Source organism: Berghia stephanieae, chromosome 5 (assembly GCF_034508935.2).
Source record: "Berghia stephanieae isolate SIO BIC M18660-M18661 chromosome 5, UCSD_Bste_1.3, whole genome shotgun sequence".
Lineage (NCBI taxonomy): Eukaryota > Metazoa > Mollusca > Gastropoda > Nudibranchia > Aeolidiidae > Berghia > Berghia stephanieae.
Window position 1 is genome coordinate 13,498,348 of NC_088364.1, and position 26,050 is coordinate 13,524,397.

Here is a 26,050-nt window from a genome sequence, read left to right on the forward strand (position 1 = left end):
AAAGTTATTTTTGATCAGACATAATGTTTACAGTGAGTCCAAGAAAAGAAGTTTCATAATCAGCAAAAATTCCTATCGGATCGGTGATAACGTAATGTAAATGGCAATGGTGCTGCTCGAAGCTGGAAGAAATAAATAACAAAGTGAAATTGAATGTAAGCTTCAATTTATTATACGAAAACAGATAAAATGGGCCTTTATCAACAAGACAGGATGAATGAAACTGAAACACTATACGGACGGACGAATGTGGTGATAATTTAATTAATAAAATAGTTACCATGCCATAGCCATAATAACTGTGGTGGTAGTGGCGTTGTTAAGATGAATAAACAAAAACATTGATAACATAAGATAGAAATAGTACTACGTAGTACCTCCTTTCAAAATTATAAAATAAAACTCATTTGAATATAGACAATAGATAGGTAGTCGCATCGCCCGTGGCTGAGCCGCTGATCGAGCCCCGATATCGATGTTACGGCTCTGGAGTGAAAATTGTGTTTACCGGTGAACATAGTTTTACTTCCATTGCCGTGGAATCGCTTTCTGTGCACTAATTTCGTCACTTCCGGTCTCATTTTAAAGAGGAGAAGCCAGCGCATCAGGCGGCGTTTTCAGATTTTTAATCCGTTCATTCTTTGTTCAGATGCCAGCTGTTTGAAAATTTGGTAAGTTTTAACTTCATTTTAAATACATTTTTCATTATATTACCTATTTTTAATTAATGTTATATTATTCGCCAACCATTTTTCTCTATTTGTGTGAATTTTGGTGGTGATTGATGCTGGCGAAAGCGTCTTTTAGTGACTTTAAATACGATGCGTGTTCATGAAGTTGGCGACGGCCAACCAGGATTGCCTCTCGATGTATCCCCGAGTCTCCTGTGTACAGTGCAGTCTGTAAACTATCGACTGCGTTTGCTTTTGTGACTTGTATAAATAATTTCAAGCTAAATAATTGCTGTAAAAAGACTGAAAATAGTCCCATCCATAATTTTAGTTTTATTTTATGAATGAATGTTGAAACTGAAATGACTTTTTAACTGGGATGATACCGGACAACTAAAAATTATGTTCCACTGATATTATTTTTTATCTTTTATTTTTGTTTGTTCTGCAGGTTAAGTGTGTTGGTTTAATTTAATGTGGTTAATTTCAATACAAATAATACAGAATAGCATGATAGAGCCAATTCAAGTATATTTCATTCATTACTTTACTCTTTACCACAACAAAAATTATTATATAACTTTTAATTTTGTTGATTTAATCATAATCGAAGTACTTTTTTTGTTTTCAGAGTCAGACGTTCATTATGACACCACATTTTCATGTTTCATTTCCTGCCTTGTATTTTTAAATATGAAATTGAAATAACAATATGAATTTGATTGTCTGCCACCTCCAACTCCCGTCGTCTGCCGCCTCGAACTCCTGTCGTCTGTCTTGTATTTTTAAATATGAGATTGAAATAACAACATGAATTTGATTGTCTGCCTCCTCCAGCTCCAATAATCTGCCTTGTATTTTTAAATATGAAATTGACATAACAACATGAATTTGATTGTCTGCCACCTCCAACTCCAGTCGTCTGCCGCCTCGAACTCCAGTCGTCTGTCTTGTATTTTTAAATATGAGATTGAAATAACAACATGAATTTGATTGTCTGCCACCTCCAACTCCAGTCGTCTGCCGTCTCGAACTCCAGTCGTCTGTCTTGTATTTTTAAATATGAGATTGAAATAACAACATGAATTTGATTGTCTGCCACCTCCAGCTCCTATAATCTGCCTTGTATTTTTGAATATATGAAATTGTAATAACAACATGAATTTGATTGTCTGCCACCTCCAACTCCCGTCGTCTGCCGCCTCCAGCTCCAATAATCTGCCTTGTATTTCTAAATATGAGATTGAAATAACAACATGAATTTGATTGTCTGCCACCTCCAACTCCCGTCATCTGCCTCCTCCAGCTCCAATAATCCGCCTTGTATTTTTAAATATGAAATTGAAATAACAACATGAATTTGATTGTCTGCCACCTCCAACTCCAGTCGTCTGCCGCCTCTAACTCCAGTAGTCTGTCTTGTATTTTTTAATATGAGACTGAAATAGCGACATGAATTTGATTGTCTGCCACCTCCAACTCCCGTCGACTGCCTCCTCCAGCTCCAATAATCTGCCTTGTATTTTAAATATGAAATTGAAGTAACAACATGAATTCGATCGTCAGTCTCCCCCAACTACTTCTGTATCATTGCTTGGACTTCGATGTATTTATTCAGTATCATTACCTGGATATTGCCTGTGTCTACATTCCATGCAGCCAACAACCCAGAGTGCCTAGATTTTGTTTTCTGTCTTTTGCCACATATCAGCCATCTTATGGATTTAAGCGAGTCAGTACGTGAGTACCCTTTAATCTGTTCTCTTAGTGATGTTGAATGCAAAGCAATTATCAAATTTTCTAAAGTTCATTTCAATTTTAATGTAGTTTAATAGTTAGTCATATGATACATCTCTTCGAGATGTTCAGTTTGATATATGACATGCCTATGTTGCAGAAAGTTTGCAAAGTGTCGGTATTTATCGGCTTATTGTTTGTTATTATGTAATATGTTACGTAATATTCAATTTTGCATTTTCAGGTTAAGTTTTCTCTACCACTCTTATGTAGTTCTTGTTTTTAATTTTGCATTTTTATCACTGACCATGTTTGCATATATAAAGCGGCAAGCTTGTTTCTCCCGAGTATTGTTGGTGCCCAAATGTCTTGTCCAAGGATGCAAAAACATTGGGCAGTACATTTGCAAGTTGCATTTACTGACACTTGTTCAACTTTATTTCTAGCCCTGTTCATTGTTTTTTTGTTTTTTTTTTCTTCTCTCCGAATACCAGTCATCTTTCGTCTGTTGCTCATTTGCCAATGCCAAATATTAAGTGCCTTCCCAAGGACACAACTTTAGTGTCTAAATTCATACGTTTACGCTCCTTTCCTCTTGTTTTAACAATTTTTGTGTTCAAAATTAATCATAGCCATAGTATTGTAAGCATGCTCTGGAAGAAGACCACCCTCAAATCTGTTTTTAAAGTTATTATCCGTTCCTCGCGTCTTTTTTTTTCATTTTCTAGGGTTATGTAATTGCATGACGTTGCATAATATTGCATAATAATCATTTAATTTTTTTAAAATTTGCTTCGTCTTTCCTTTGCGATCATTTTGATATATGGTTTTATATGTATTCCACCCCAAATAACCGTGATTTTCCATTTCCCCCGCTTTTCGGTTGCTCTCTGGTCACAGTTTTAGTTTCTTTTTTCCTCTTAAATTATATTAAGTATTTTGGTCCACTTTTGCGGACTAATAATCCCGTAACTTTGGTTCTAATTGTCACATTGTCATAATTTTGGTACCATTGAAAAGTGTATTTCTTGCAGAATAGCATGAGACTATTTTGAAAACAATTGCTGCAATCTCAAATTTTCATGCAACTACCTACAATAGAGTAAGTATTAGGCACTTTGATAACTCCAGTCCAGTGGCCGCCGATAGGCTCACTGTAAGGTGAAACTCGTTTTTTGGAACTTTATTTTTGACCCTTTACTGTTTTGGTCACCATGGCGTTATTTGTGAACCTATGTGACTAACTTTGGTATCATTATAAAGGGCACAAAACAAGCTTTCTAACGGTGTATTTAATTCTTAATTCCTGATTGTATTTCTCAGAAAGCTTATGTAATAAAAATTTATAAATTTTCGAATTATAAGAACTTTTTAAATTATGGATACATTTTAATTATACTTCATACATCGATAGACAATTAATTGAAGAATATCTCTGCCAAATTTCATCAAAATTGATACACTCGCTCATTATTTTATTTTTTCCGCCATCAACCCCACTTTTTAGGACAAAAACCTCATATTTTTCCCCCTTTTCATTTATCCTTAATTTTTTTCCATACTTTCCATCCATAAAAATGATTTGTATATGAAAATAAAGCTTATTTTCTGACCATTAAAATGATACCTAACACTTGCCAATTATTTTTTAATTGAAACAAAATTACTGAAAACACTAAGTGGGCCATGTTGACTGTAAAACTCAAAATTTCCCAATCGCCGCGAGATGCTGGTTTTGAGGCAGCAGTGAGATCACAGATTCTCTCTGTAAAATTGACAAAAAATTTCAATAGAAAAATATAAATAACTCTGGAACCGTAGGTCGTAGAGAAACAAATAAGGTATCAAATTTTATGTTTTTTCAAGTCCCATCCCCCTGACTGAGTCAAATCAAGATATTTTGAGTTTGAAAATTTTATCAAAGTGCCTATAAGTATGAATCAATTAATCAGTGTTTTAAATTCATTGTGTGACAATGCTGACAATGATTATGATTGAAATGTTTTTAATTTTAATTTTGACAATTGAAATGAGATATAAATTGTCTCAAACAAATAATATTATTAGTCTAGGCTAATACAGTCCACTCCGGATAATCTCAACACCCTGGGATCAACGAAAATGTTGCTATTAACCGAAGTTGAGTTTCCTATCCACGATTGTGACATTTTACATACATACATATATATATATATATATATATATATATATATATATATATATATATATATATATACATATATATATATATTCTAAACTCAAACACGTTGTTGTAACCATTGTTCTTAGTCCACCACTGACAATTTGATTGAAACAAAAACCATATGGCATCCCTGTATAGATTTTGACACGCAAAAGAAGCTTTGATGCAAGTCGACATCTTAATCTTATTTAGATTCGATTAACTTTCAGTCTTTTGTTATCAACATTTGTAAGAGTCAATGATCTTAGCCGTGATGAGAGACAATAAGCTCTCACCAACTCATTTGTCACAATGCACAGTTATCAATCCCGAAACAAATGATATCGCTCAGTCTCTCTTTACAACTGTCATTGTCTACCTGTTTTAAAAACTATGCCCACCCCCTCGCCTCCTAATTAATGGCCACAGATGACATCACTACTGTAGCATTAAATCCCGCTCACTCTCGATTTTTCAACCTATCACGATTTCTTCCATGATGGAATCTAATCATGATATTTTGTTTAATTGATTTCTTGAATTTACCTCTTTTTTTTTTAAGGCGAAAATTTGTTGCAATTAACCAAAGTTTGTTGCAATTAACCAGTGACTTTTATAAAGAATTAATTCCGTTTCTTGGAAAATGTTGCGATTAACCAATTTGCGATTATCCGGAGTGGACTGTACTAATATGAATGAATGGAATGATGATGTCTTTTTATCAACTTAGTTTAGTCAGCCACATGTAGCTCTCTACTCTAAAAGGTCAGCAAACCATTGAACATTTGTAGCGACTTGTTAGTTGTTCGCATCCAATAAGCCAAATGCAGTGATGTCTGTGATAGAAGCGTGATCATTATTAAAGAGAAGTAAAGAATTAATAATCCAGCCCATGTCTTTGTAACAGTTGCTATCATATACAAATCCATAGAGAGCTGAAGTCTTGTGATTTGTCTAAATTTGAAATTTTATTTGACCTGACCCAGGGGTAGTTAGCCTCATGTGGAAAGGCTCGAACGAAGCAAGGAAGACTGCATCGCTTTACGTTATAGGCTTATGTTTTGTCTCTTTTTCTCTTGATCCCATTAGGTACTACAGACTGAACGATTCTATGAGAGAAATACTGACAAAGGGTATGAGTGCAAACAATTAATTTAAGTCATACGGAAACGACAATTCCTGGTTGTCAACAATGGATGAGATAAACAACACTCACAACAATCCAATTCAAGTTATCGAAGCCCCTGCTGTGGGTCAGGACAATGCTAATGATGCTTTCTCAGTGGATACAAGTTTAATTCCCCAAGCATCATTGGATGAGCAAGCATCTGAACTAAATGCACTTGGCCTCAATGTGTTCAATCAGGATGTGTTTGAAGAAGGTGTGTATTCCGTACTAGAATTAGAGTTTGGTTCTAATTTACTTGAAAGAAGTGATAATGCATGGTCAAACTTTGTCTGAACTTTAAGTCTATTTGATTTTTCTTAGTTTGAGTTTTTTTCTTGTTTATTATTATCATTGTTACTTATCAGAATCATCCATTTTCAACATTGTTTCATCTTTTTAATAAACTTTATTTCAAAATATTTTCAGGGGTAATGAACCAAGTGGACCAAGCATTAGCGAAAGAAGAAGAGATAAGGCTTCATAAGATATTGGTGAAGGAACTGAATACAATTAATGATGACATAAAGTATGTCTTTATTGTATATTTATTTCTTTTGTTTATAATTCATTCTCTTTTTTTCCTCTTTTTATTTATTTATTCTTTTGTTTTTTCTCTTTTGTTTTTTTTTTTCTTTTTTTTTTTTGTCCTATCAACAATTATTTTTATTGTTATGAGATTAATTGTTGTTTTTATATTTTTATTATTATTATTATTATTATTATTATTATTATTATTATTATTATTATTATTATTATTATTATTATTATTGATTTTAAAACTGTTATTATCATGTTTAATAAACTTGTGAATTTTTGACATCTAATGGAAAGTTTAAGTTTGAATTAGTCATTGGAAAGTATATTGAATCATCATTATGAATTCCAGACTGGCTGAAAATGATCTTGGACGAGTGGAGTCAGCAGTGAATAGAATTGAAGACTTAGATTTTCCAAGTCGAGAGGCTCAAAGAGAATTGGAGTCCATGAGAAGACAGCAGTCAAATAAGGTAAAACAATACGAGGTGAAATTGTGTATAAATATAATATCCTTTTGTAGCGTATAATTTTAAAAATTTAATTTTTGTGATAAATCTTGACATGGATGAAATTATAGATTGTCATTTACGTCATACTCATGTTTGTTATTATTTTTTATAGCCTGAAAGATGAATGATTCTCAGCACATGCACACCAACAGGTTTAAAGTATTTTTTGTTATGTCATACAAAGGTTTGAGTTGTAGTTGTAGTCAATTATGATTGTTTTACCAGGCCACACTTCATATGCACATGATTGGATTATATATTACTTATAATAAACTGACACAGTAAATATATATTCTATAACATTTTAATCACAGTCTAAACAGCTAAAGACTTTGTCTGTTCGACGAGACAATGTTTTGAAGAAGATAAAGGAATTTGAAAATGGGATTTCACAAAAAGACACTGACGAAGGTGAGTTGATTATTTCCAACAGAATTCATTACTTGTAGTTACAATTTCAATTCTAGAAGGAAAAAAAATTGGAATGAGCTCAAATGGAATCACAAAAATTGAATTTTGCAAGTACTTTTGAAACTGAATATATCATATGTCGTTTCATTATTCTTCTTTTCAGAGCCATTTGGCCCATGGAGCCTGGGTTTATCCCAGTTTCTGTAGCGTGAAACAGACAATAGCAATTGCTTGCTATCCTTTGGATAGGATGCTAGTATATAGCAAAGTTCTTTTTGCCAGATCTAACAGACCCAGCTATCCAATCACTGCTTTACCATGGTTTAAATGCACAACATTGCCATGGCTTTTTGTTTGATGAGATACATTTATGTAATACAGATGTCTTGGTATTTTTCTCATAAGAGCTCGTTGTTTGGGTGCCTGCTTGGATTTTGAACATGCCATCATTATTTAACATTCTTGTCAATTCTGTTGTTTCAAACGAATGAATTCACGTGCATATCCTTCTGTTATATGCGTGGATGTAATATTTAAATTAAACATTTCTTCCACAGGTCAAAGTAGCACCTTCGACCAGGCATTTCAAGTTAAAAACAAAATGAAGAAAGAAACGAACAAAGAAAAAATGATGAGAATGGGAGAGATGACTCCATTTGGAACAGTCATTAAAACTAAGCCATCGGCAAAGCCATTTCAAATGTCAGAATATGAGAAATCTCTAACTGGAGGACTGGCACCTGGTGTTAAAGCCAAAAAGGATTTTAACAAATACTTGAAGAAGAAATCTCTTCAATCAAAGATGCCTGTAAGAAACGAAGAGCCATCGTGTTCAAGCCAAATACAATCAAATGATACCACAGAATGTGAAAAGAGCATGGAAGGTGGAAAGGATGGAGAGCATTCACCCAATTCTGGGAAAAGACATGTGCGAAGAGTGATACAACAGCGTCATCCTCAGGATGATTGGGCAGATGAGGATGACATTCAAAGGTTTGATTTTCAGAAAATCAGTTTGCTTTTTTACTTTTGCAGTTATCATTATTACCCTCAACCTCAAAGACAAAAAGGTCTAAATCTGTCGTAAGTCTTATCTAAAAAGAATATCAAGACTTATCTCATCTTTACCATATTTGTTTTTATTGACGTTATAAACCTTTCATTTGGCTATCAATTGATTGTATATTGTAATTGTATGTATTGGTTTTTGTATTTTTTCAAATTGATAATTTACATTGTAAAGTACCTAGAGCTTGGGTTTACACGAGAATGAGTGCTATATAAATATGTATTATTATTATTATGATTATTATTATTATTATTATTATTATTATTATTATTATTATTATTATTATTATTATAAGCAGAGATTTAGATGAGGCTTATGATGAGCTATAAATTAGAAGAAAATTATGTGGTCTTGTGGTATGACACTCACTTTCGGGTCAGAAGGTCCTGGGTACGAGCCTCGCTCAGTGTGCATAGCTGAGTCCTTGGAAAAGGCTCTTTACTTACATTCTCTCACTGTACTCAGGTGTAAAATAAGAACCTGGCCGTTAACAGTGTTATCTCTGTTGGAAAAAAATGTAATATCGCCTAACAGGCGTCATGTCTCATTCTATATGTTGCTGTTGGTCAGGGACCCCTTGTAAAGCGCCTTGAGCACATTAAGTGGATATTGCGCTATATAAAAGCTCAATTTTAATTTTTTTTAAAACAAAAACAAAAGCTGAAGAAAATTAAAACACATTTTCTTTTTGGTCTGTTTTCACTTTCTATAATATCGAGATAAGTCAAAAGGGGTTTGGGTGCATGGAAACTAGACTGTCATATACCTTTATAGGAATTGGAATATTGTAGAAAATACAAAAAAACAAAAGAAACAAAAAAAAAATCTTTGTTGCCCACTGCAGAACTGTGCACAATCTGACAATATGCGTGTTTTGTAAAAATGTATATTCATTTTAAAAGCAAGGATGATTTTTTTCAAAATTATTATAGCATAATTATTGACTTTTGAATATTTTTCTCACAGATGTGGAGATGATGATAATGATGAGTTTTACAACATAGACGAGGATGATGAATTCCTACCGAGCAAAGACGACATGCAAGGGGATTCCAGCGATGAGAACTACAAAGATCTCTCAGGTTGGTGCTATGATTCAAAGGATAGCTGTACTGTGAGAATTAGTAGTTATCAACTATGTGAGCTGTTAACTTGTTTATGCTGTCATAATGACTTTCATTTGAGGATGTAAGATAAAAATTCGAAACACACTGTCAAACAAAACAGATAGAGATTCTAAAAAAATAATTACTCAAAAATCTGCCATCCACAAATCTGCTCTTCAGATTTTAATCTTGCTGGAGTGGCTTATCTGAAAATGTTCTCTATCATATAAGAGTATGGAAAAGAGAGTCAAAATGCATGTTGCAAATAAGACATAAACCAGCTAAGTTTTTACTGCACACAATATGGAATTACATGACCCATATTCACACATACGTTTTAATTGCATGTTTTTATTCCTACCAGACTACTCAGAGGAAGAAGCAATAATGGGAATGTCCACCAAAAGGAAAAGAAGCAAAAAGTCTTCCTTCAAACGAAAACGCCCTCGCCCTTTGCCTGTCTACCGGGAAGACGGTGATTATGATGAACCAGTGAGAACAAAAGTGAAGCGAGACCTTTCAATAAGGAGGGAAAAAGACGATGCTGACCCTGAAAATTACCAAGATCGTTTATTCAAGTATGTCTGCTTCCTCCATATGTGACAATTTTGTTTATGAAATTAATACCTGACTTTAAATCACACCAAAGCCTGCCACTTGTATAGATAACGTCTTTATATAAGGCTTTGCTAAAAGGTCGTTTCATACCAATCGTCACACAAATAATCCAATACTAAGTTATTTTGAAATATTAAGGAAAAAATCGTTTTCAGTAGTATCTGCGGGATGAACAATGAAAAATAGATTCTAAAAATTGATGATCCAGCATCAAAATTATAGTAGTTATAGCTTTTTTAAATGTCAAAAATGTGGAGGCATAGTATGAATTTCATCCACACTTTTTTTTAACCTTTGAGAAACTATTTCTGCTTTCCTATTGCTGCTTGATCGTCAGTTTTCTTTATATTTTTCATTATTCAACTGCAAAATAAAAAAATGAAAACAATTTCCTTGTTTGGTTTTTCAAAATAAATTTGTATTGGAGTATTTTATGATAAATGTTTCGAAAAAAAGCCTCATAACCGATTTATAATAATTTTCCATGTTTGATCCATGCAAAATCTATTCCAAAGCACAGGAAAGTGATGAATAATCTAAAACAGGATGGGAATCCCATATCTTAGGTTTTACTCTAAGAAAATATGGATTCTGGGTGTTTTGGTCGCTCCAGATGTCAGAGATTTATTCTTGTGTTCTATTTATTATTTCTAAAATCAAATCTGTTTTGTTTTTTTTTACCCCATAATCAGGTTCACAATAACAAAAGTAAAAAGCAAAACGGAAATCAACTTGGATGATTTTCAGAGTATTGGCTCTGAATTTGAGTGCTTTTTTTTACTTTATTTTATTCATAGTAGGCCGTGAGACCTTAGAAATGAGAATTACTTGCGATGTGGAAAATATTGATGGAAAGAGAGCCAGAGGATGATGAACAGCAACGATACTCTGTACTTGAGAAATTGTCAAAATAAAATAATAGTGAAAATTTAAATAGCTTGCTTTGAACAAATCTGCAGGAATATGATTGCCAACACCAGTCAGACGGGCTCAATTGACTATTTACTTTTTTTAAAGTGTCTTTGTGTTAATTAATGTGTTTACTTATCTTTGATTGGTTCAAAATTCAGGGTACAGAAACAAGAAGCAAAGAAAAAAAGAAATGGCTGGACTGATGTTGATGATGAAGGTGACGACAGTGAGGCAGAGTTTGAGGGCGGACTGCAAGTGCCTCAGGAATTGTGGAAAAAATTGTTTCAGTAATCATGTCCTTTTCATTATGTCATAAAAGTTATCTGGATCGGTTACAAAATTGCCAATTTTTGTGTGTTTTACTGCTCTAAATTCAAGATTCACATTATATATTCAAGAAATAGTCACTCAATATTATACCCCAATTAGGCAGCTTCAGTATGTAGAAAGATAGTCTCCTAGTTAGAATTCTCACTATCAGTCAATAAGGTAGGTGAACAGTGTCAAGATTTCAAACAAAAGGCTTGAAACCCATCTTTTTGAAAAATTTCTGTCTTAAACTGATTTGATTTTTCAATATAGAAATAATATATTCATTGTGCAGATGGTTGCATATTTTTCTATGGTTCTATCAATGTTGGTTTGTGTGTCTTATGTTACTTGATGGATCTCCTAGTGTTTTTGGTCTTGAAAGTAAATCTGTTATAAATGCCCACTTTGTAAAGCACCTTTTAGTTTCCATGTAAAGCATCTTATAAAGGTATTATTATTATTATTATTATTATTATTATTATCTTTACTGAACATCAGGTACCAGAAAACGGGAGTCCGTTGGTTGTGGGAGCTGCATCTCCAACAAGCAGGGGGAATCATTGGTGATGAAATGGGACTTGGCAAGACAATACAAACTATTTCGTTCTTGGCAGCTCTGAGGACAAGTAAAGTTAGAAATGTCAATTTTCCGTAAGTCACTTATGTACTTTCTGTGGTGATTTTAGAAAATTTTGATGGGTGTTTCTTCTAATATGAAGTGCGCATTTATTGAATTATAAATTCCTTTATATTATAAAATTTATGGGGCCAGAAAAACGTATATACTTTATAGTTAATGATGAAAGATTGTGATGATAATTATGATGATGGTAATAATATTAGTAGAAATAATAATAATTATAATGATAATGATCTTACTTACTTACTTATCCGAACCAGCGACCACCTGAGCTCTAGCCCTTCGGTCTTGTGCCATGACGTAGTTTGTCATGGCATGTTGGGGAGTCTCTGGTCTGTCTTCCCACCCTAACCTGTATTCCTTGTCAGCTGCATAACATCAGGAGTTGAGCTGCAGATGCATGTTCCTCATATAATTAATTTTTATAGGGTTTAGTCAAGTAGCCTTCATTTTGTCTTTCCCACAGTCTCTTTCATGATTGACGGTCGCCCATTCCCCGCCACCTACTGTTTCCTGGCTTGCAGTTATCTATTTCAGTTATTCTTTCTGCTTAAAGGGCCATATTTCATAAACAGAGGATCGTCACGTCCTGGGTCATTTGTGTCGATGAGAGATTCTGTGGGCCTTAAACAAAGGGATACCAGCCCTTTCCCCTAAAAATCTCAATTTTTTAAGAAGGATACATGATTACAATCAATCACAGATAGTCATGCAGAAGACATGGGCCACAGGCCGACCAAAGAGGGAGTATAGAAGTGTTAAAGTTACAGCACTAGGAAACAAGTATGAGCTATAGGGGTAGATTAAGAAAAGTAAGGACATACAGAGGACACCACACTACAGAATGAGTGTGAGGTGGGTGGGTGAGGAGCAGAGCGTGTACCACTCATCGGTGGGTTGTCTCCTGCACCTTAAGAGGAAGGGGTCCCACCTACTCCCTAGCCCGGTTATACCGCCGGGGACTCGGTCGCGCCCATAACAAACTCAGTAGAAACGGGGAACACCACGGGAAGGTGCTGTTTTGGACACAATAATGCATGAGAGGCCATATGCAATAATCTCTGTCAGACAGGATTACGCGGCAATCAATGCACCTGGAAATGAGAGGTGTTGGGTTCGAAATGCACATCAATTTCCTTTCAGCAAGTGGGACGTCCGGCCCAGACCTTGCAGCTCCCCAATGATAATGATCAACAACCATTGAAGAGAACAAGAATGGAGTCATTCCATGCCTTCAAATGAATAAGTAAAAGAAGGGAGGGGAGGGGTGAGGGGAGAATTATCTTGATCCCGGTATTAACTTGTGTTTCCATTGTTGTTTTTGTTGTAATGATATCCAGATACAAAGGCCTGGGTCCATCCATCATCATTTGCCCGACTACCATCATGCACCAGTGGGTCAAAGAGTTCCACAAATGGTGGCCAGAGTTCAGAGTAGCCATTCTACATTCCTCCGGCTCATTTACCGGATCTGAGGTAAACCTGATTTAACCATTTTAGAATGACCCTTGTGGTTTTCTTTCTGATCAATTTTTCTCCCCCTTTTTAAAAAATTAATTATCTCATTTTAACTGAAGACCAGTTTTCATCAAAAAGTCAGTAACAACTGTGGCTTTATTGAAATATGAATGCTTTTGCTCCTTAGATGAAAACAGCAAGATTGGGTGTCAAGTTAAGTAAATTTGACCCCCCTTAGGACAAAAGAGAGAATGATTTGGTGCCTGAAATTATGAGATCAGACATAAACACAAAGTTGATGACTATAATTATCCATAACATTTTCAAGCAGAATAACCATTGTGAAGGGCATTGAGCATGGCAATTCTATTAAATGTGCTATGTGAATATACAAATGTAATAATCATTTTTTATCAGCACTGAAATTGTTTTGTAGAGATGTGCGTGGTTGATTAATCTTTGTCTTGTAAAAATGATCATAGACCAGTTCTTTTCAATGGGTGTATTATATATCCCTTTGAGATATGTCGCTTGGCAAATTCTCCGATTCGGAGGAAAGGTTTTCACCGTCAATGCTGATAAAGGAGTCGATTTCTTAAGAAGACTATGGATATTGAAAGTTATTTTGCTCATTTTTGTTTCTATATCATCTATTCAACATAATAATAACGTTTGCCCTCTTTGGCCAGTTGAAAACAACATTGACATATTGGTCTTGTAAATCAATTCTTTCAAAGGTTTTTCTTTGCATGGTGCCCATTTTTTAAGCAAATTTAAAACAAATTTACCCCATGATGTATTTCTTTCCTAATAAGTTGGATGCAATGTTAGTGTATTGTGATGACTGGGGTGTACAAGCTTTTAAGTGAAAGTTGAAAGCGTATATGATTTCAAGTAAAAGGTTGACAAGCCCTGTCCTATACCATTTTTTGTTTCTTTAACTTTAACAGACGGACCTGGTTCGCTCCATTGCCAAGAATCACGGTATCCTGGTCACCTCCTACAACACCTTGGTCATTCATCAGGAACTCATACTTCGGTTCAACTGGCACTATGTCATCTTGGATGAAGGACACAAAATTCGCAACCCTGATGCCAAAGCCACATTATGTTGCAAGCAGGTGAGTTGCCCTCTTCTTTGAACATTTAAATTACAAATTTATATGTTGTTTTTTTAAGAGAAATTTCCCACCTTAGTAATAAACTCCAGACTTCCTGATAGCATTATTGCTAAAGCTCTCAAATGACTAACAAATAGTTTTGGGTTTTTTTTGGAGCCCTTTGTTCCTCCTGCTGTAATTTTGTAGTTTGATCTATTAAAACTGGAGTGCTCTATTTAGATTGTAGCCCGCAATTGCTGATATTCTTCTTCTCCTTCAAATAAACCATACTGTTGATGGACTTATCTCGCAAAAATGATAAACTAACCTTTAGATACTTTCCAATACAGGTCTCCATATTATTGAGAAGCTTAATACCAGCTAGTATGTTGTTCCTCATGGGGAACACATTTGGGTAAATTGAATAAAGATTACTGACAACATTGGATGAAGGAATATTGAAAATATTATAGCTTTACTGCCTATGAATGGTATGTGAAATGTTGATAAACTCCGACTTTATTCACCTTTGTACTCTGAAGAATTACTTCATGTTCATCTAAAACTGCCTTTATGATATGCCATTTCCAGTTCCGGACTCCCCATAGAATCATCTTGTCTGGGTCCCCCATCCAGAACAACCTGAAGGAACTGTGGTCTCTCTTTGACTTTGTCTTCCCTGGAAAGTTGGGAACGCTTCCAGATTTCATGCAGCATTTTTCTGTGCCCATCGTACAAGGTGGATACTCCAATGCTACACAGATACAGGTGGGAATGCATGTTGAATTTTATGAGACAAATTTCAAGTCAGTATTTTCTGTGTTTCAAAAGGATCTGGTTCATAAATACCTGAAATCTCAAGTTTGATATTTAAGCGAGAAAGACTTCAAAATGATTCATATTGTGTAACATATTTTCTGTTGGCATCACATTTTTTTTTTCAAATTTCAGTTCACTTATTATTTATAGATGTCCTTCGCCATTTTAGTGTCTCCACTTAAAAGGCAAATCCCATATTAGGTTGGGACTTTCTAAGACAAAAAGTGTTTTGTTTTGTTTTTTATACGTAGATATTTGTATAAAATATGTTTGAAAATGTTGTTATTCAGGTGGAGACTGCATATCGCTGTGCCTGTGTGTTGCGAGACACCATCAACCCATATCTAATCCGTAGGATGAAGGCTGATGTCAAAACTAACATAAATCTTCCCAATAAAAATGAACAGGTATTTTGACATTATTTTGATTTTGATGGAATTTTCTGAGAGAGGATAATATAGCTTATTATTTCAACAACAAAAATTCTTCTCTCTATATTACCGTTGTTGGAGTTTATGCATGTTCAATTTTTTACTAGTTATTTTATACATGAACATAGCTCACCAAACAGTGTGAAATGCTTATTTTGATCAGCAGTTTTGTCCTGAATTTACAAATATGAGATCTTGTACGGGAAGGTGCATCCTTTTAGTTGAGTGAAACATGGGATTAATTGATAAATTGTGATTTAATGTTTGTTGAATAACTAAATTAAAAAAAAATCTTGCTGCAATTTCAAAAGGTCCAACAATGTTTCAATTACTCTATATGATGTTATTGCAATATTTTAAATGCGCCACTATTTTAATTGCTCTTCAAGGTTTTATTTTGTCGTATCACGGATGCACAAAGAGAGGTCTATGAAGAATATTTAGCATCACGGGAATGCAATGCCATCCTTCAAGGAAAATTTAAGGTCTGTGTTCATGAAATTCTCTCTTTTACTCTCTTTTTAATTCCTTTACAGGAATTTCTTTCATGTGGTCATGTGGAGAAACCTTTTTTTTCTTTTCTTTTCTTTACCTTTTTTTTTTAATCATGAATTTTATGTGCCATGTAATCTCCTCAGTAAAGTTTGTGAAGTTGTCTTTAATGATAATAATAAATGATGACATCTTGAGAACTATCTTGTTTCTTATGTTATCTGAAGTCTAAACAAATAGGCTTTAAGCAAGTACTTAAAAATGGACAACTACTCTTTTACATGACTGTTCTGTGGTACAGTGCTTATGAGAGTTTTATGATGCCAAATGCCATCTTTCAGGTGATTTTTGATCATATCTTTATGAAATTTGAAAACAGGTTTTTGCCGGTCTCATCACATTGCGTAAAATCTGCAATCATCCTGATCTGTCAACCGGAGGTCCTCAGATTTTCAAAGGAGACTCCATCGATAATGAACCTGAGCTTGCATACGGCTATTGGAGGAGGAGTGGCAAGATGATAGTGGTGGAAGCTTTGCTGAGATTGTGGAAGAAACAGGATCGACGTGTCTTGTTATTCACACAGAGCAAGTCTGTAAGTGTTTAGAGATCCAAAAGTGCTAAAAGAATCATTACTGATAGGATAAAAGAATTAAAAGATGGCTCAACAATTTCTCAAAACAAGACAATATTATAAATATGGCAGAAAAGTTATTTCAATGGTTTCAAAATATACTTCACCTCTAGTTACTCTTTTGCTAAACTAAAAATAAAAAATAAAGATCAAAGCAAAACAGGATATCTTGACCTTCTATAATGTGTAATTTCCTCTAAATGTGCTCAAATAGGCGTCCTTCGGTCATGAGTCAAAACCAAAATTGAAATAAGACCAGAAAATTTAACTGAGTTTGTGCTTTTATTGCTGTTTAATTTTAAACAATATATATATATATATTTTTTTAATTTTTAAAAACTTTATTTTTTCAAGTTACATATCAGCTTTACCCAAATGTCTCAAAGTAAGTAAATCGTTTTGAAGAAAAGATAAATCTTTTATGTTTTAATGGAAATATCAGTAACAAAACTTTGAATGAGCTTATGAAATTTTAGACAACATAAGCTGATTGCAATTTGATCTTGTCATTTCATAAACTCAATTTTATTTACATCAGCAAGTGTCAAATTTTATAAAAACAATGTAACCTGTTTGTGACATCATTTGGAAATGCTTTCATTTGCTTTCCAGAATCTAGTCACCTATTTAGAATCCGGGTATATTCTTTTCTTATAATGGCACGTTTATCAGGAGTGCCACAACTGGAATAAGATTCAAGATTTACCCACAATGCAATATTCGTCAAAAATCTTTGAAATGCTTTTTTGAATGATCTCACATGCAACGATTTAAGTCTTTATTATTATTTATATCTTTATCAATTCCCATCTTTGAAGCTATAGTTACACTAATGATAACATTTATATATCTACACCCCAGATGTTAACGATTTTGGAGAAATTTGTTCAAGAGCAAGGCTACACGTATCTGTCCATGGATGGAGGCACCACCATTGGGTCCAGGCAACCTTTGGTCGCTCAATACAACAATGTAAGTATTGGATTGTTTTGCTTCTCTATCCAGGATGCCTCTCATTGATAATGTTGTATAAGACGTACACCTTCATCTTTCCATTCCCCTGCCCTCGTATTTATGTCTTATCCTCTTTATCCTTTCTTTTTCTTCTTCTTTCATCTGTTTTTTGTCCTCCTCCTTCTTCTTCTTCTTCTTCTTCTTCTGTTTCATCATCATCATCATCATCATCGTCGTCAAAATCATATTCCCTCCTCTTTTTGTTCTTCCAGAGAGAGGGTGGTGGTGGTAATTATCCGTTTGTTTTTGTTTTTTAATATTTGATATTTGTTTAATTAATGTACAATGAATTTTTGGTCTTTTTCTTCTTCCATTGTTGTCAACAGGATCCATCCATCTATCTGTTTTTGCTGACCACAAGGGTAGGAGGGTTGGGTGTCAACCTGACTGGTGCTGATCGCGTCATCATCTTTGACCCAGACTGGAATCCTAGCACTGACATGCAGGCTAGAGAACGAGCATGGAGAATCGGACAGCGGAAGCAGGTTACTATCTACAGACTCCTGACGTCAGGCACCATTGAGGAAAAAATATATCACAGGTTTGTGTATTTTATCATCTTTTTTGAGGCATCAATGATTTTTTTTTAGTTCTTTTCATTTCTTCCTTGGTAATAATGTGATTTTTAATATATGTGAATCTAGTGAAAGTAAGAGCATTTGCATTTTTTTTTCTCTGACTTTTGGTTCAAATGGTAGTATGTGGTGATTCAAGTGCCAAAATTCAATTTTCTGCCTCCAACTAGTATTTTGTCTCCGTGACCAGATGTCAAGAGGTGAAATTAAAAGTAGTCAGAAGTGATAATGAAAATATCTGAAGTAATAAAATATTATTTACTTGTATGAAAGAAAATGGCACCATTTTGCTCATAGAAATACATAGACAAGCCAAATCTCATACTTTTTACTATTAATTCAACCTTTAACCTCCATATCACTTCAAGATAATGCTGGTTTCAGGCCGTGTTGATGAATTCGAATTTAAAGATCATTGAATTTTAGGGTTAGATTTTCAATTCTTTAGTTGAATTAGTAAATCTTTAAGACAATTTTTGAATTTCAATTTTACATCTGCTGTTCCTGGCTTTCTTTTATGCACACTTTTTCAGAGTTTCATCAAAAAGGCGAACACAAATTTTGTTTATTTTTCTCCTGTTTTTTCTTCTTTTAAGATATATAGGTTTTATATAGTTGATACCATTTTTGTATTTTCATGTTGTATGATATTTTATTTCCTGCTACATTTTTACTTTCAGACAAATCTTCAAACAATTTCTCACCAACCGGATTTTGAAAGACCCAAAACAAAGACGTCTGTTCCAGTCCCAGCAGTTGTACGATTTGTTCACACTGGGCAGCAAGGACAACAAGGAAGGCACAGAGACCAGTGCATTGTTTGCTGGCACCGGATGCGATGTCAGGGTGCCTCCCAAGCAAAAACGGCTGAATCGATTTGATGAGATAAACAAAAGGAAAGAGGAAGAAGAAAAGAGAAGGCAACTAGAAGAAGAAGAGGAAGAAGAAGAGTGTGAGTTAGTGGAGGATCGACGAAGGACCAGGAGTAGAGATGAAGTTGGATATGAATTGGAAATGGATGAAGTTAATCGGATGAAGGAATTGGCTAAGAAATTGAGTAAGAAGATGGAGGAAGATAAGAAAAAGAAGACAGAATATGTGGACACGGGAGATAAAAATTCTGCAAAAGAGAAATTTGATTCTCAAGTGAAAGTGAAAGAAGAAATTGATGATGGGTCCTACCCTGAAACACATTCTGAAAGGGTACTTTTCCCAGAAGACTTTTCGGAAAAGGAAAATACTTCCTGCTTGTCGTTCATTTCAAATGTTGCAAGTAAAGATCATATTGATAACAATGACGAAGCTGTTTCTTCAATGACTCACAAAAAAGGAAAAGATGAAAAAGCTAAAAAATGGAAAATTCCTTTGGTGAAAAAAGAAAAAGATGATGCCGTTTTTTCAAAAGATTCTGCTGAAAAAAGTTGCTCCAAAAAACTAGAAGATTCTCCCAAAAGGAATTCCAGTGGAGATAAATCAAGAAAGTCCTCAACACCTGACGATAGAGAAAGGGACAGAGTACATCGCTCTAAGAAAAAGAAGAGGAAACACAAAGATGCTCGTGAGTTCAGTATAAAGTTATTATTGGTTTGATTGTGGGAAATGTAAAGCATTTTGGGATGTTTTTGTAATGATGAAAAGCTTTATAGAAACTATTATTATTATTACTATTATTATTATTATTATTATTATTATTATTATTATTATTATTATTATTATTATTATTATTATTATTATTGTTGTTGTTGTCACTATCATTACCATTATTATTTCTTAGGCACTAATATGACTTATAAGTGTCAAGTGCCCTCAGAGCCCTTTGTCTATTTAGGGTTAGATGCACGGAATAGATGTTTTATTATTACTCTTTTTATTTTAACTTCCAAAACTAGCATTGAATCATTTTCTAATTTTCAGGGTTTGAGGGTGAAAAAATTCCCCATCTAGTCAAGCACTGTGATGCAAAGCGAGGCAACCAGGGAGAGGAAGCTGGTGGAAGTGGTGATAGGAAACAGGAAGAGAAGAAGCAGGAAGAGCAAAAGAAAGAGGACGACTATGTATTAAGGGAGTTGTTTAAAAAAACAGGTGAGGAGAAATTACACTGTAACATTTTTTTCATTCTACACAGGCTTGATGTGGTTTTATTCTAACTTGACAAAATGTATTATTTTAATCTTAGAGGAGTAATAGCGATGTTACTCTTGATTCAATTGAAGCCAGTTTTTTAATAGATAGCTAGCGTAAGGGAACATAACCATGCCCCTCGGACAGTCATTCAAATGTAAACAATGGCAGTTAGTGTCAAACAAAACAACTACACGGTATTACCATAGATGAAATGCATTTAAGTAAAATATTCACAAATTCTACACACCTGATCAATCGTACCATCACAAAACTAAATGTAACCTTTAACGTTTATAGTCCATGAGCAAATCTAGTGAGAACTAATCACACAACTAATGGTTGAAAAACTATGAACAAAGAGCAGAGTGATGTCAAGTTCCTCCATTCTATTGTTCTTAAACAACCAGTTGTATTTTTCTGAGCGGACTTGAATGTGTTTCTGTCACCAAGCCCATGTTTTGATTGATCAAAAATCTAATGGTTGATTTTTTAGCAAAACTATAGGAAAGGAAATTTATAAAAATGGCTCGATATATTTATTCACAAGTTAATTGTTTTATCTTGAAATTGAAGTACACATCATCATTTCTGAAGTATTCAGAAAGTTTTTTTTTTTTTTTATGTTAAAGTAAGAATAAAAATTAGAACTCAGCAGCATTGAAAATATTTTAAAAGACCAAGCAATTAAAGTTTTGGGCTACAAATCCTTTTGGTTTTTTTGTTTGTTTTTTTTTTTACTTATTTTTGTTACAAACTATCACAGTCCACAGCCTCAACAGTCAAGTATCTACTTTGATTTATTTAGAAATGGCTTAATATCAATCATCTCAAATAGATACCGATTTTATTTATTTTTTCCTTGGAATTTAGTTCTTTTTACCCAAAGAAAATGACAAATTTAATAATTTTTTTTTTTCGAGGGAGGGGGGTTGGGTTTTTTTTTTTGCCTGTGGCAGGTTTTGTATTTGTTTTTCTCATTTTATCCAACCAGGTATTGACGGTGCAATGAAGCATGACAAAATTGTGGACTGCAGTCGTCCTGATTATGCCATTGTTGAAGCAGAGGCCGAAAGAGTGGCCAAGGAGGCGGCCATTGCCTTGAAGAGATCCAGACGTCAATGTGCATCTGCTTTGTCTGGGGAGCCTACTTGGACTGGGCAAAATGGTGGATCTTCAGCAAAGTTAGTTTTAGTTAATTATTTTTAAAAGTCTTACAAATTTTTTAGATTGTTGGTGTGATTCAATCAAAAATCTCTTTCTATTTGTAAGTGACTTAAGAAAATACAAACTTTAAACTTGCGTAATGTAAAATTATGAACTAATTGTAAAGACAATGAGATCCAGCAACTTTCAAATGACTTAAAATTGAAATGATATATCTTAAATCATTTACACAGAATTACATTATAAATCAGTGTAATATGGCGGGGTAAGGGGTTCTCAATATGTGAGACAGTGAATACTATAGAAGGCTTTACACGAAAAAAAACAAACTAAGAAATTCAGTAATTATGAAAAGTTATGGCAATAATCAAATTTTTGAAAAATTTGCTGGTTTTCAATATTGATGACAAATTATTAAGAAATATACAGGAATAATTTATCAAAACATCGAAAAGTATGGACAAAACATTGCACTTGATCAACCCATTGAGAAGCTATTCCTGTAAAAAAAATTTTTGTTGTTTTCTTAAATTCTAAAATATTTTGTTTATCATTATTCAGATCAGAAAAACTAAATAAAAAGAGATAATTATCTTTTTCCTAACTTGATATCTATATGCCGTTTGTGTTGGACAGTATAAAAAAATTACCCTTTTGTCACAGGTATGTGAACTCAGATAGATGTATCATGTGATTTTATCCTAAGTGATCATTTTTTATTGGAAATCTACATGGGTTTTGCTGTTGAGTTTTAGAAATAAGCGCCTCATTGATTACTCAATATTATTCCTAATCTACCTTTCTTTTTTAATTTTCAGACCTCGGTTTGGACAGAAAAAGAATAGCTTGTTGTTATTGAACAAAGCTGACAAAAACCCAGATTCTAATTTGACCTCATCCTCTTCATCTTCATCATCATCAACACCATCTTCATCAAACAACGAAAATGTAAGTCATCAGTTCCATTACAGTTGTTTTCGCTATCATAACGGTCGTCTTCAATGTCGTCGTCATCATCATCATCATTGCTGTAGTCGTTGTACCATCCTTTCAGGAACTCTTATAAATATTGGAGTTGGCCCTGGTCAATATAAGAAAATAGTCTTTAAAATAAATTATACTTCCATTGAGTTTTTCATAAATGATAATTTTATAAAATGTTTTGTGAATATTGCTAAAATCTTATATGGCAGGGTCGACATTAAGGAAGAAGAGTGCTGGGTGACTTAGGGAACTTTAATGATTGATTGATTATGGACGAGGGGACAATGGTTGAATAAATAAAGGAATGACTCATTAAGTATGTAATAAATCTATGAATGATGAAAGTTTTAAAGTGCCTCCACACGTCCAAAGGCATTTTATTTTAAATCATAGTTATACTGCATTACATGATATCAATTCATGCTTTTTACAGCTCTGTGGAAATTGTCCTATAATGTTTGAATACCAAAATTATTGATGTTGTAGCGGTTGTGTCACTTCTCAGTGTGAGGATTGAAAAGATCCATTTCTATTATTGCAGGCAATGGATCAGCCATTAAATTAAATTTAAATGTATTGAAAAGAGCCATCAACATAAGAAAAACTATCTACTTAAATATGAGCTTTCCTTTTTAAAAGTCCACTTTTCTCAATTTTACTTTTCCAATTTCAGACCTCTTCAACCAAGGCAGCATCCAAGAAGGAGACCCTATTTGATGGGAGTACATCTGGCAACTCATTCCTTAACTCTAAAAATAATTCATTGACCTCCAATGACCTTCTATCCAAAATTCGATCCAGAAAAAGGATCGCATCCGCCCCAATTGAGGAGAATGACGAAGACGATGAATTTCTCCGTCCCGACGTCCATCAAACCCTTGATCCTAAGGATGAAGAACTACTTGGTGATATCCGAAATTACGTTGCCTTCATGGCCTCTACAGATGGTCAAGCGAGCACGCAAGAAATTGTACTTAATTTTGGAAAGCGTTTGCCAAAATCAGATGCTCCTAAATTCAAAGCCATGCTAAAACAAATCTGTGATCTTAACTGCGGTGTTTGGAGGTTGAAACAGGAATTTAGATGATGATGTGTACAGTATTGAAAAGAGATGTTTGTTTTAGTTTTACTTTGCAAGAATGCTGGTGTACATTAGTGCGGGGCGGTCCTTGGCAAGCTTAAGGACCACGGTCCTACGGTCCTTGGGAAATGAAGACCGCAAGGACCGGTCCTTTTCGACATTGAACATTCCTGAGAGACTGTTGGAAATTCGAACCGGTTTGACCTTTGAGACCATGGGATCGTTCATTCTTGAACCGTTAAAGACCGCTACACGATGAAAACCGTGGTCTACAGGAGTAAAACACACGGAGTAGTCACACTCATTTCAAATTGTAACCTAATTAGAGAAGAGGGGTGATGCCTTCTTTATTTGCTCACCGTACTTCATTGTTACTTCGATAATTTAATAAAATTTGAAATTTATCCCATTAACGGAGATAATGGCATCGCCCAAGGCGTTGATCGAGTTGTTCGTGGCGTTGATACACACACGCAACTCCTACCCCCCCCCCCCCTCCCACACACACACACACACACATTAGAGGGCAGCGAACATTGAATAGTAAGAGAGAGACGTGAAGTTATAATCAGAGGGGGTGGATGAGGTAATAAGAGGGGTCGATGGTGACTTTTCGCCAGATCTAACAAACTCAGCTACCCATTCATTGCTGAGTAGACAGGGATTCAGAAAAAAATCGACTGCACCCGGGATCGATCTCTGGCCCTGCGTATAAAGAGAGTGCTCTATCAACTGAGCTATCGGGGTCCCCAAATATTCTATTGGACTTTTTTAAAATTCAGACGTTATAACTAGGTTTTTTGGAAGGAAGAAACTAATGAAACTCATATTATTTGATAAGTAAAAACACCAACGAAATTTTAATATTATTGTATTATTTTAAATGACAACACTGCGATAGAAAGGAGTGGTGACAAGAGATGGACAAAAGAAAACAAAAAATCGGATTTGCTACTTGCTAGGTTCGACACACACACACAAACACACACATCTTTAGTAGTCACATACATTTCAAACAATAACCCATTAGAGAAGAGGGGTCATGCCTTCACCATAGATCATTGTCATTGCGATCATTATGGTGTAGTAAATTTTGAAATTTACCCAGTATAATGGAATCGTCCAAGGCGTGCGCCTCCTGTTCCCCCCATCTCACACACGAAAGGGCGGTTTGCGGAGTGGAGGTTGGTGGTCGTCTGCCTGTATGGTCGTCTGTGTCGTTTAGTGTATGGCAAAGGGGGGTGGGTGCGATTAAGTGGGATGGGTGGTGATTGGTGGAAGATAGGCAACCGAAGCAACGAATCGCTGGGGCAGGGTTGCCAGTTTGGCATTTTAAATGCCAGATTCCAAAAATCTGGCATTTTTGAAAACCGTTTGGCATTAGAAAAATCATTTGGCATTTGGCATTTTCATTTGGCATTTTCTTTTCTTGTATATTATACTTCAAATGACACCTTTTCTTAATTATTTCTAAACGCGTAAAAACAAACATCTTCACATTTCTTTTTCATTCTTAAAATCCAACCGTGGTGTAGTGGTTTAGCACTCCACTTAGTAGTCAGTAGGTAAATAATTACCCCAACAGGAAATTTAGTATAATTCAAAAAAAAAAACAAAAAACAAATTAAAAAAAGAAAAAGAAAAGAAAACACGCAAGCCACCAGGATATGATAGTAAATTGTCTATCAAAAGTGAGTAGTTTTCTTAGTGGGGGTGGGCGTCAACAGACTTTGGCATCTTTTTGAGTGTTTTGGCATTTTTTGAGTCTTCCCCTGGCATTTTGTTGAAAAATAATCTGGCAACCCTGCGCTGGGGAAGTAGTAGGCTATGGCGCGAGACCGTAGGACCGTGGTCCTTGCAAGGACCGCTCTGCACTAGTTGAAAGGTGATAAGAAGTGAGGACCGCCGCCGGTCTTCCCCTATGGGACCGGTCTTCGGTTCACAGCTAAAAGACTGTGGGACCGCGGTCCAGACCGGTCTTCAGCGCGGCACTAGTGTACATTGACAAGGGTGCAGCTATGTGGTCTTGTGGTATGACACTCACCTTCGGATCAGAAGGGCTAGGGTTTGGATCCCACTCTGAGCAGCACTTAGTTGAGTCCCTTGGAAAGGCTCTTTACTCACATTTTCTCAGCATACTCAAGTGTAAAATGAGTACCTGAGAGTTAACAGCATTGTCTCTGTCGGAAAAAAAATAATTTTCTATTTCCTAACTGGCAGCATGTCTCGTCCTATGTCATGTGTTGCCGTTGACTAAGAACCCCTTGTAATGCTCTTTGGGCATGATTAGTGGATATTGCTA

The 26,050-nt window shown here is 34.8% G+C and overlaps 1 protein-coding gene across 4 annotated transcripts; it reads left to right on the top strand.

Annotated features, from left to right (window-relative positions):
* LOC144972439 (DNA excision repair protein ERCC-6-like) lies at window positions 1-25,397 on the top strand. 4 transcript variants are annotated; one of them, XM_078913610.1, is made up of 23 exons: window positions 1-155; window positions 5,680-5,972; window positions 6,185-6,284; window positions 6,645-6,765; window positions 7,119-7,215; window positions 7,773-8,208; window positions 9,251-9,366; window positions 9,755-9,968; window positions 11,079-11,207; window positions 11,731-11,883; window positions 13,213-13,348; window positions 14,281-14,451; window positions 15,022-15,198; window positions 15,540-15,656; window positions 16,070-16,165; window positions 16,552-16,767; window positions 17,668-17,778; window positions 18,147-18,361; window positions 19,076-19,953; window positions 20,310-20,477; window positions 21,511-21,700; window positions 22,502-22,631; window positions 23,341-25,397. In XM_078913610.1, the coding sequence occupies exons 2-23, from the start codon at window positions 5,783-5,785 to the stop codon at window positions 23,752-23,754; spliced, it is 4,575 nt and encodes a 1,524-aa protein (XP_078769736.1). In that variant the 5' UTR covers window positions 1-155; window positions 5,680-5,782; the 3' UTR covers window positions 23,755-25,397. The 4 variants fall into 4 exon arrangements, with proteins under 4 accessions (XP_078769736.1, XP_078769737.1, XP_078769739.1 ...); XM_078913611.1 differs by having other exon boundaries at window positions 30-252; XM_078913613.1 differs by lacking the exon at window positions 1-155 and adding an exon at window positions 580-671.
* The last annotated feature ends 653 nt before the right edge of the window (window positions 25,398-26,050 follow it).